Raw genomic sequence first — 13,021 nt, forward strand, 5'->3', positions numbered from 1 at the left:
TAAATGCTCCCACCAAAAGACACAGGCTGGCTGAATGGATACAAAAACAAGACCCATATATATGCTGTCTACAAGAGACCCACTTCAGACCTAGAGACACATACAAACTGAAAGTGAGGGGATGGAAAAAGATATTCCATGCAAATGGAAATCAAAAGAAAGCTGGAGTAGCAATTCTCATATCAGACAAAATAGACTTTAAAATAAAGACTATTACAAGAGACAAAGAAGGACACTATATAATGATCAAGGGATCGATCCAAGAGGAAGGTATAACAATTGTAAATATTTATGCACCCAACATAGGAGCACCTCAATACATAAGGCAAATACTAACAGCCATAAAAGGGGAAATCGACAGCAACACAATCATAGTAGGGGACTTTAACACCCCACTTTCACCAATGGACAGATCATCCAAAATGAAAATAAATAAGGAAACACAAGCTTTAAATGATACATTAAACAAGATGGACTTAATTGATATTTATAGGACATTCCACCCAAAAACAACAGAATACACATTTTTCTCAAGTGCTCATGGAACATTCTCCAGGATAGATCATATCTTGGGTCACAAATCAAGCCTTGGTAAATTTAAGAAAATTGAAATCGTATCAAGTATCTTTTCCGACCACAACGCTATGAGACTAGATATCAATTACAGGAAAAGATCTGTAAAAAATACAAACACATGGAGGCTACACAATACACTACTTAATAACGAAGTGATCACTGAAGAAATCAAAGGGGAAATCAAAAAATACCTAGAAACAAATGACAATGGAGATACGACGACCCAAAACCTATGGGACGCAGCAAAAGCAGTGCTAAGAGGGAAGTTTATAGCAATACAAGCCTACCTCAAGAAACAGGAAACATCTCGAATAAACAACCTAACCTTGCACCTAAAGCAATTAGAGAAAGAAGAACAAAAAAACCCCAAAGCTAGCAGAAGGAAAGAAATTATAAAGATCAGGTCAGAAATAAATGAAAAAGAAATGAAGGAAACAATAGCAAAAATCAATGAAACTAAAAGCTGGTTCTTTGAGAAGATAAACAAAATTGATAAACCATTAGCCAGACTCACCAAGAGAAAAAGGGAGAAGACTCAAATCAATAGAATTAGAAATGAAAAAGGAGAAGTAACCACTGACACTGCAGAAATACAAAAGATAATGAGAGATTACTACAAGCAACTCTATGCCAATAAAATGGACAACCTGGAAGAAATGGACAGATTCTTAGAAATGCACAACCTGCCGAGACTGAACCAGGAAGAAATAGAAAATATGAACAGACCAATCACAAACACTGAAATTGACACTGTGATTAAAAACCTTCCAACAAACAAAAGCCCAGGACCAGATGGCTTCACAGGTGAATTCTATCAAACATTTAGAGAAGAGCTAACACCTATCCTTCTCAAACTCTTCCAAAATATTGCAGAGGGAGGAACACTCCCAAACTCATTCTACGAGGCCACCATCACCCTGATACCAAAACCAGACAAAGATGTCACAAAGAAAGAAAACTACAGGCCAATATCACTGATGAACATAGATGCAAAAATCCTCAACAAAATACTAGCAAACAGAATCCAACAGCACATTAAAAGGATAATACACCATGATCAAGTGGGGTTTATCCCAGGAATGCAAGGATTCTTCAATATACGCAAATCAATCAATGTGATACACCATATTAACAAATTGAAGGAGAAAAAACATATGATCATCTCAATAGATGCAGAGAAAGCTTTCGACAAAATTCAACACCCATTTATGATAAAAGCCCTGCAGAAAGTAGGCATAGAGGGAACTTTCCTCAACATAATAAAGGCCATATATGACAAACCCACAGCCAACATTGTCCTCAATGGTGAAAAACTGAAACCATTTCCACTAAGATCAGGAACAAGACAAGGTTGCCCACTCTCACCACTATTATTCAACATAGTTTTGGAAGTGTTAGCCACAGCAATCAGAGAAGACAAAGAAATAAAAGGAATCCAAATCGGAAAAGAAGAAGTAAAGCTGTCACTGTTTGCAGATGACATGATACTATACATAGAGAATCCTAAAGATGCTACCAGAAAACTCCTAGAGCTAATCAATGAATTTGGTAAAGTAGCAGGATACAAAATTAATGCACAGAAATCTCTTGCATTTCTATACACTAATGACAAAAAATCTGAAAGTGAAATTAAGAAAACACTCCCGTTTACCATTGCAACAAAAAGAATAAAATATCTAGGAATAAACCTACCTAAGGAGACAAAAGACCTGTATCCAGAGAATTATAAGACACTGATGAAAGAAATTAAAGATGATACAAATAGATGGAGAGATATACCATGTTCCTGGATTGGAAGAATCAACATTGTGAAAATGACTCTACTACCCAAAGCAATCTACAGATTCAATGCAATCCCTATCAAACTACCACTGGCATTTTTCACAGAACTAGAACAAAAAATTTCACAATTTGTATGGAAACACAAAAGACCCCGAATAGCCAAAGCAATCTTGAGAACGAAAAATGGAGCTGGCGGAATCAGGCTCCCTGACTTCAGACTATATTACAAAGCTACAGTAATCAAGACAGTTTGGTACTGGCACAAAAACAGAAATATAGATCAATGGAACAGGATAGAAAGCCCAGAGATAAACCCACACACATATGGTCACCTTATCTTTGATAAAGGAGGCAAGCATATACAGTGGAGAAAAGACAGCCTCTTCAATAAGTGGTGCTGGGAAAATTGGACAGGTACATGTAAAAGTATGAAATTAGAACACTCCCTGACACCATGCACAAAAATAAACTCAAAATGGATTAAAGACCTAAGTGTAAGGGCAGACACTATCAAACTCTTAGAGGAAAACATAGGCAGAACACTCTATGACATACATCACAGCAAGATTCTTTTTGACCCAGCTCCCAGAGAAATGGAAATAAGAACACAAATAAACAAATGGGACCTAATGAAACTTAAAAGCTTTTGCACAGCAAAGGAAACCATAAACAAGACCAAAAGACAACCATCAGAATGGGAGAAAATATTTGCAAATGAAGCAACTGACAAAGGATTAATCTCCAAGATTTACAAGCAGCTCATGCAGCTCAATAACAAAAAAACCAACAACCCAATCCAAAAATGGGCAGAAGACCTAAATAGACACTTCTCCAAAGAAGATATACAGATGGCCTACAGACACATGAAAGAATGCTCAACATCATTAATCATTAGAGAAATGCAAATCAAAACTACAATGAGATATCATCTCACACCAGTCAGAATGGACATCATCAAAAAATCTAGAAACAATAAATGCTGGAGAGGGTGTGGAGGAAAGGGAACACTCTTGCACTGTTGGTGGGAATGTAAATTGATACAGCCACTATGGAGAACAGTATGGAGGTTCCTTAAAAAACTACAAATAGAACTACCATACGACCCAGCAATCCCACTACTGGGCATATACCCTGAGAAAACCATAGGTCAAAAAGAGTCATGTACCAAAATGTTCATTGCAGCTCTATTTACAATAGCCAGGACATGGAAGCAACCTAAATGTCCATCGACAGATGAATGGATAAAGAAGATGTGGCACATATATACAATGGAATATTACTCAGCCATAAAAAGAAATGAAATGGAGGTATTTGTAATGAGGTGGATGGAGTTAGAGTCTGTCATACAGAGTGAAGTAAGTCAGAAAGAGAAAAACAAATACAGTATGCTAACACATATATACGGAATCTAAGGAAAAAAAAAAAAAAAAAGGCCATGAAGAACCTAGTGGCAAGATGGGAATAAAGACACAGACCTACTAGAGAATGGACTTGAGGATATGGGGAGGGGGTGGGGTGAGATGTGACAGGGTAAGAGAGTGTCATGGACATATATACACTACCAAATGTAAAATAGATAGCTAGTGGGAAGCAGCCACATAGCACAGGGAGATCAGCTCGGTGCTTTGTGACCACCTAGAGGGGTGGGATGGGGAGGGTGGGAGGGAGGGAGATGCAAGATGGAAGAGAAATGGGAACATATTGTATATGTATAACTGATTCACTTTGTTATAAAGCAGAAGCTAACACACCATTGTAAGGCAATTATACTTCAATAAAAATGTTTAAAAAACAAAACAAAAACAAAAACAAAAAACAAAAAAAAAGAACACAAACAACCACACTTTATATTTAGGCCCCATGTCTAAGAAAATTTCTTAATAATTTAGCTTAGAAACATTCCCAGCTTAGTCCTACTGAATTGTAATATGTCTGCTGATCAATTCTGGGTCCGTACGCTATCAACAAGTTTGTTGAGCTGGCTCAGTAACATAAAATAAATAATGATGTAATGAATAGACCAAATCAGTCCACTTGGAGTCTGTAACAGTATTTGGTCATGTCAGTTTTGAAAGCCATTGGAAAACGGTCCATATACTTGTTTTGTCGGAGTAACTGACTACTTCCAAAGTCAAATAGATTAAAGGCTGGTTTCACACCACTGGAACTTTTAAATTTCGTATCTTTGCATTTCACTGCTCTCACCTCAGCAATTTTAACTCCCCAGGGCATACCTCTACCTTTCTTTCACACTTCCAAGCCTTCACACACTTTGAGCAGAGTACTGAGAAGCAAAAAGCTTTCCTTGTTCTTTTTCTTCACAAAGACATTTTTTAACCTACACCTGGCATTCTGTGAAAATCTATGAAAGACTGCAAAGGTCATGTGATGTCAGTCAGGCTCACTTACATGAATCTGAGAGTAAAATGTCCATCTGTCTCTCCCAGAGAGAAAGTATAGTTTTATTTTTTACTATGACACTCATAAATTTAATAGGTCACACAATCATGTTTGATTTGTTAAATCAAAAATTCAAGAGAGGGGCTTCCCTGGTGGCGCAGTGGTTGACAGTCTGCCTGCCAATGCAGGGCACACGGGTTCGAGCCCTGGTCTGGGAAGATCCCACATGCCACAGAGCAACTAGGCCCGTGAGCCACAACTACTGAGCCTGCGCGTCTGGAGCCTGTGCTCCACAACAAGAGAGGCTGTGATAGTGAGAGGCCCGCCCATCGCGATGAAGAGTGGCCCCCGCTTGCCGCAACTAGAGAAAGCCCTCGCACAGAAACGAAGACCCAACACAGCCAAAAATAAAAATAAAAAAAAAATAAAAATTCAAGAGAGAAGGGGGTAAAAAGTACATAAAAAAATAAGTGCTTCATAACCGTTCCAGCTATGAGTTCAGACTCTCTATATAAAAATATTACCACACCAATAATTAGTTGTAGTAATAAAAAACCTGTTTTATAATATGTCAGAAAAAACTAATATGCACTCTTTAATATCTGAGGAAAGAGGTAAAACAGAAATCATATTACAATGGAAATGTAAGTACATCCAAAGCAGGAATCTTATTCATTGCTATATCCCCTGCACCCGGAATATTACCTAGCATATAGTGGATTCTGAATATTTGTTAAAATTTGAAAGAGATCAATAAATGAAATCATCACTCTGTTTTATAAAGACAATAACTGAAGCCAGTTAAGAAAATCTCACTCAAAATCTCACAACTGCTAATGAAAAGAATTGGGACTTGGACTCATTTCTTCTAGACACAAAGTCTTAGAGGGTTCATTCCATTATTTCGCATTTTCCACACTTGCCCGAAAGTTTGAAGGACATCAGAACACAAAATGAAAAATCTCAGACCTATTCCTCTCTTCAACATTTTCTGTACTCCACATCACCAGTTCTCAAATCAAATTCATCTTTCTACTCATTAGAACACTGCATTGTTTGGTTTTGTACTCTCCTGCATTGCCAAGGCAATAGACAAATATGGAGGTAGGTGTATGGCTGAACACTTCATTACAATGGGCTTCACATCAGTGGGATTCCACGTTAAATAATATATCAGTTTACCATATTGCTGAGGCAACTCCAGAGAACTGTGCTAGGTGAAAACTTTCTGAATGATTCCTTCTGGTATAGTTTACGCTGAAGAAAAAGAGGGGGTTTAAGGTAACTTTCCTTCACAGTCATCAGCCTTGTTTCTCTCTTTTTTCCCTACAACACATTCAGCTAACGAGGTCTTGACATATCAAGACAAACGTCTACAAAAGCACTTCCCCAGAAGCTCATTTCTCACATTTAAAAGTTAATAAGCTAACCAAAACTGACTTAGATAAATCACCATCACTATCTTAAACTGGATCTAACTGCCTAAAATGTTGACGACTGGTATCTTTGAGAGATTTACTTGTAGGTCACATTATCATTTCATCTTAAAGATACAGAAACCATGTAAACACAACTTAATTATGATTAAAGTATCAATTAGTGTTTTCTACCATTGCACAAATAAAGCAAACTAATAAGTCGAGAAATAAAAAAATAAGTATGATTACTTTTGTATGTAGAATTTTCATTTTGAAGAGTGATTTATGACACATTATTAATGTCTATTATTGAAAATTCCTGAGAAAAAATTTGAAACACAACTCATCTAAATCAGACAGTATCCTTGAAAATTATAAACATTAAATTAAATGAGCTTATATAACACAGACAAAGATAAGCACCTCAAAAGTAATTTGGGCTGTGAACAGAAAGATACTGAATCTCATAAGTGTGAAGTAGAAATGCTTCTCCAAATGCTATGATGAAATCCTACCTGCAATGATGTATACTTGAGTATACAAACAGTAAGAACCAGACATGAATTATTACCAATGAAAAAAGATTCTATTTCTCTAAGGTTTTTTAAATTCTTTATTTTATTTTATTTTTTATTTATTTATTTTTGGCTGTGCCGCGCAGCTTGGGGGATCTTAGTTCCCCAATGAGGGACGAGGGACTGAACCCAGGCTCTCAGCACTGAAAGCACAGAGTCCTAACCACTGGACTGCCAGGGAATTCCCTTAAATTCTTTATTTTTTAATTCAGATCACATCTACTGTTTACCTCAATTTGTACCAAGATTAAGCACCTCCCAAAGCTTATCCAGCAAATAATTAAAATTTCATGGCATGGTCAGGCTTAAACCAAATTCCACCTTTTCTGACTATATGCCATTATACAATATAATGGTATATGGAGTCAACTGAGCTTTAGACTTCAATGTGAATTTACTTTCAAGAAATTACATTAAAGAGGAGAAATGTCTTAGAATAATGCTCAAACTACCACTTTAAAAGCTACCTGCTTTAAAAGCTGACTTCTGTTTGGAAGACCAAAAAAAAGAATGTTTTAACATGGCTCGTTTCTTCATTAAATAAACATTTATTTTATGTTAAATGAGCAAAATTCTGTACTAAGGATTACGATTCCTATGACAATCTAAATCAAATAAGAAAAAATACAATGCAGTAAATACCAAATGACATGTTACAACTGAATACATTAAAAACAGAGGTGTTAAGTAATGTTAATAGGACTAAGATATTAGGAAAGTCTTCCCCAAAGAGACCATTATTAAATCAACTAATGACATTTTCATTGTAGGAATTACGCACAGACAAAAAGGCAAGTACTAAGTAAGACATTCAGCAAATGTTATTTTAAGTGGAAGACTAAATTGGGGACCTAATGAGATAAATGTGGAGAAGACAGTAGACCTAATTGACAGATTGATTTTACATTCAACGTAACAGGAAATAATATCATACTAAAAATACTTGGATAACAGAAGAGTAACATGAAGAAAATGCTAATTGATGAAGATATTTCTTCCATACCTACATGGAGGACAGACTATAATACTAAAAATAAAACCAGGAAAACTGTCCCAGTTACCCAAAGGTAAGGTGATGAAGGTCTGTGTGACAGTGGCTGAAGAAGGCTTAGTGTAGCCAGGCGACAGGCTGGGGTGTTACAGGCGGGAAGATCTATTAGAGTTTCTTTGCAGCTAAGGTTACCACAAACATCAAGAAAAATTTCTGGGCTACTGGAAAACTTAAAGGCCCAGAGGTCTTCAGAGCAGCGCCCATCAAGAAGATCCCACAACTATAGTTTCAGTGGTACATATGAGGATGTTCTGTGACTTCCACAAGGTACCACAGTACCGTCCTAGGACTGAACAAGAAGAGTAAAGCTTATTCCATTAATCACTCCAAAGCTGGCCACCTGGATTTTAAATCCAATTTGATACTATGCAGACAATAAAGTTCAGTTACAAAGTCAAAACACCTGTTCTTAACACATTAAATACCACACCTTAATGCCTTTGGTGGAAGATCTCTGTGATATAATTATTCTTAAGTGGAAATTAACCCTTACTTGTGAACAGGAGTTAAAAAGATTTCAAGATCATAAATTCTTTTCTTTTTTTAACATCTTTACTGGAGTATAATTGCTTTACAGTGTTGTGTTAGTTTCTGCTGTATAACAAAGTGAATCAGCTATACATATACATACATCCCCATATCTCCTCGCTCTTGTGTCTCCCTCCCACCCTCCCTATCGCACCCCTCTAGGTGGTCACAAAGCACTGAGCTGATCTCCCTGTGCTATGCGGCTGCTTCCCACTAGCTATCTATTTTACATTTGGTAGTGTATACATGTCCATGCCACTCTCACTTCGTCCCAGCTTACCCTTCCCCCTCCCCGTGTCTTCATGTGCATTCTCTATGTCTGCGTCTTTATTCCTGTCCTGCCCCTAGGTTCATCAGAACCACTTTTTTTTTTTAGATTCCATATATATGTGTTAGCATACGGTATTTGTTTTTCTCTTTCTGACTTGCTTCACTCCGTATGACAGATTCTAGGTCCATCCACCTCACTACAAATAACTCAATTTCGTTTCTTTTTATGGCTGAGTAATATTCCATTGTATAAATGTGCCACATCTTCTTTATCCATTCATCTGTCAATAGACATTTAGGTTGCTTCCATGTCCTGGCTATTGTAAATAGTGCTGCAATGAACATTGTGGTACAGGACTATTAAATTCTTGATGTAAACAGTAAAGGCATAATGACTCTTGCTCAGGGATTGCCTATTCCATCAACCCACTTGAAACAGACACCCTGGCCCCTGACTGGAGGAAATTCAAACAGGCTATACCACTCACGTGGTCCTTTCTAAGGGGCAACCCATTATTTGGTTATAAATTACAGCAGGCAGGTACACCTGAAAGTCATAAATTGTTTTGTCACATCAAATTTTCCCTTTATTTCCTACTGAAAATAGGCCCAACCTGCAGAATAATAAAAAGGAAGAATAAAATCAAACTAGCAATTAACATCACTGAGGAAAAAATAGGTAGGAAATATTTAAAATTTCATAATGCTTTATGACCAGAAATACTGAATAATCATAGATAAGTAAAAGTTGCCTGTCGTCACAAAATCAAAAAGAACTCACAGGAGCTATAGTTTATTAAATCAAAGAAATCACAAGTCTTCAAGCCATTAATAATGATTAACAAATCACCGGCACCATGTTGGGGGAGGGGGACGCTGAGGTCCAATCCTTGATGAAAAAAAGCGTCTGGTAGAGAGCCCCAAATGACCCAACAGGCCTCTGTGCTGACTGATGGCATTTTCCATGTACTAAAGGAAATGTCAGAAAGCACACTCTTAAACAAAGGAACAATCCAGAGACAAATCCTGGCGATAAAATAAGTGTGACTGCTAAGTATCTCGTCGGCAAATTGATACACTCCCAGGTGTTTTTCATTTGAGAGAAATCTTAGGTTTACATTACCAGTGAAGAAAACTGAAATGTTACGAGGATCTGAAAAAGGGTCTCTTGCACTGTATTCCCCTTTTCATAAAAAAGAGGAGAAGTCTTAAAAAAAAATTTTTTTTCCAGAAGGCCAGGTTCAAAGACACAGGAAGGGCTTTACCCACAGTCCCACGTCTGGGGCAGGGATTCTGCGCCAGGCCACGCCAGGGCCCCCGAGGCAGAAGCCGCCCACCACGAATTCCCAGCCCCTCAACCGCCGTCCCTCCAGAAACCAAGAGGCCTTGACTTTGTGGTTGCTCACGTGACCCCGCTCAGAACACGTTCCTGGCCGAGCTGGGCCAGCAGGGCCACCTCGCTGCACGGCAGGCTCCAGTGATGGGCACCCTGAGTGCGCCCCGTACGTGCGTGGCACGTCGAGGCCGAGCTGGCAGCCCACCTGCCACCTTCACAGGCGCACTCCATTCACGCACGTCGCTGCCACTACTTTCTTTGCCTCGGCTCTCGCTTTCGGAGAAGCCAAGCGGTATTTAAACAAGTTACATCTCCTCCGTTCCCCGAGCAGGATGCCCAAGCGCGGGGCCGCAACACCCCTTCCCAGCACGCTCCCGGGGACCGACCCCCACGGGCGGCCCCTCCGTTCGGCCCGCGCCCAGGCTCTCGGGGGGCGCTCCGGCGGGGCGGCATCCCGGGGGCGCGGGCGGAAGGGCCAAGCGGCGTCCGCTGCGCCGCCGGGGGGCCTGCCCGTGACCTTGACCAAGACCGGGGTGGGGGGGGGGGCCGGCGGGCTTACCTTGTTGAGGTGGGGGCTCCGGGTCACGGCGTAGCCGCGCTGGGGGGTGTGTCGGCGGCCGGGGGCTTGGGGCTGCATGGCGGGCGGCGCGCGGGGTCGGCGGGGTCGGCGAGGTCGGCGAGGTCGGGTCCGGCCGGGACGGGCGGCTGATGCTGCCGGGACGCCCGAGCTGACTGCGGCGGCGGCGGCGGCGCTGGGGAAGGGCCGGCGGCCGAGGGCGGGCGTGGGTGGGAGAGAGGGGGTGGACGCGGCGGGAGGGGCCGGCGAGGAGCCCGTGTCCCCAGCCCGGCAGCCTGCGAGAAGCGCTGAGTCATGGCTGGAGAAGAGGCGAGCGGCGAGCAAGGAGGAGGAGGAAGGGCGAGGCCCGGGCGGTGCCGCTCCCTTCCACGCCCAGGGTCCCCGCTCGCCATCGGTTCAGAGTCGCAACCTTCCCAGCCCATCCCTGCGTGGGACGTGGCTCGGTGTGGCGCACGCAGTGCCCTCCTTGCTCCAGAGACCCAAATGGGGAGCAAGGTCAGGTTCCCCCCGCCCGGCCCGTGGGCACCATCACCCCTGGCCGAGGCGGCCCCGCAGCCGCACCCCGCGGGGAGGTTGAGATGGGGTGGGAAACGGAGAGCCTCGGGCAGAGAGGACGGCTGCCCGGACACAGAGGGGGGGCCCGGGGGCTGTTTGCAAAAGGCCTTAACTGACTGATGCGAACGACACTTCATCTCTCGCCTCCTATCAGGCTCTTCCAAACGCGCTGTGCACAGTTCCAGATGGCAGCCAGGGCCGGGGTTCGGAGGAAACCAACCTTGACCCAGAAAGAACAGGCCCGGGTAGAACTGGGAGAAAGGCAAGGGAGGAAAGTGCGGGCCGCGACGCCGCAGGAGTCTCTGTAGATCATCCCTGGGAATTTTATTTTAATGCCATTAATATAAAAGACAAGGTGCAAATGTTAGAGCCCACTGGACAGTCACATTTATCTCGTATATATTGTTCCCAAGAGTTCTAGAAGCCGAGATGTTTACGAACCTCTCTCTGAATAATGGTGGGTAACTCAGTCTTTAAGGGCTTCAGTGTCTTCTTTGGTAAAACGAGAAGGTCGGAATAAATGATCTCCCAGCGCTGGAATTCCATTATTATTGATATTTATACTTGAAGTTTCAAGGAATGTTGGAGCAGTCAGATCACATCCAAAAGGAGTGTCTGACACAGCACACCCTAAAAGCTTCCTGTGCCCCAATTGCTTCTTCAGTTAATAGGATCGCTAGTTTCTGCCCTGTTACTACCTAATGATTTTACAAAAAGTAGTGCTTGGGATTGAGCGTTTGATTTTATATATCCATAAACTAGACATTCAACCAAAGTGTTTTATTTCTAATTATGTTACTTTTCCTTATCAGAAAGATTTGTTACGGTCTTGTTTTTTGGCCATCCTGAAGTTTCTTAGTGCTAGCCTTTAAATTATCTAGAATCAGTTGCTTTAATAGAGAACATTTTATTTGCATCACAGAGTTCTTTCAAGATTCCTTGCATTCCAGTAACACTTTTCCCTGTGAGTTCTATAATCCATCAATAATTAACCCAACAACATCTGAGACGAGGGTATACTTTACAAAACTCACCCTCTTGAATTAACTGAGGTACATTACAATTAGCGTATTTTATTGGCGACAAGACCAGTTTAACAACAGGCCGGGAAACAAAACACAAGATGCTGAAGAAGAAACAAAAATGTTAGTACAACAGAACCTTATTATAATACAGCTCTTTATTACATAAATTTAGACACATTACCTGTCTATTCCTAGTTCTGTGATATAATATTTACAGATAGAAAGGCTGATGTAAATATAGGGAGTAGCCCCAAAAGAGTGTGTGGGCTCTTCCCCCAAGCCATCATTACAGAGGGATTACAAAATCCTGCCGGTGCAGGTAAAGTTCACATCTCCCTTCCACGCTTATTTCTCTCATGAAAAGAGCTCCAATCCTCTTGAATGACAGGATAAGGCCTAGCTGGGGGAGTCATTTTGTATACCCATGTGCAGTTCCAAGAGTACTGGGAAGAACCTATTTTTCCACATAAATGTTAGCTAGAACACCAACTTTTTCCATCCTTTTTAAAGATTTGTAGGTTTAGGCTTTATTACAAAAAACAAAAAACACATTAAAAATACCAAACACATTAGAAAAAACTTCTGCTATAATTTCCCTTGTGAGAAACTACAGTCACTCTATACACAATTGACAAAGTTAGGAATGGGTGTGATTCACAAACAAAGGAACTAGAATCTGTAGTTTCTGATGCGCAGTTGAGAATACTAGGTCAAAATCAGATATTTCTTGCCCAAGTTTAATGCACAATGAACTCTAATCATATTTAAGTATGATTGTAGCATTCCTATCTAAGGTCATTGAGATTTCAAGCAGAGAAAATTCAGGAAGTACGTAATAGCACATGCAACATTTCAAATGTAACTTTCATGACAAAAAAATCTAATAGAAAAAAGCTGTAGCTGTATGACCGTTTGTGATATTAAGTAA

The 13,021-nt window shown here is 40.8% G+C and overlaps 1 protein-coding gene across 2 annotated transcripts in view; it reads right to left on the minus strand.

Moving 5' to 3' along the window:
* The window catches only part of ME1 (malic enzyme 1), a 193,170-nt gene extending 182,352 nt beyond the window's left edge, over positions 1 to 10,818 (minus strand). The window contains exon 1 of one of the 2 annotated variants that reach the window (XM_082405864.1): positions 10,496 to 10,818. In XM_082405864.1, the coding sequence (XP_082261990.1) occupies positions 10,496 to 10,573 (78 nt within the window). In that variant the 5' untranslated portion in view covers positions 10,574 to 10,818. The remainder of the gene's footprint in view (positions 1 to 10,495) is intronic. The other variant, XM_082405863.1, reaches the window with a different exon arrangement.
* Positions 10,819 to 13,021: the final 2,203 nt, after the last annotated feature.

The sequence above is a fragment of the Balaenoptera borealis genome (assembly GCF_965194805.1).
Source record: "Balaenoptera borealis genome assembly, chromosome: 9".
In the NCBI taxonomy this organism is placed as follows: Eukaryota; Metazoa; Chordata; class Mammalia; order Artiodactyla; family Balaenopteridae; genus Balaenoptera; species Balaenoptera borealis.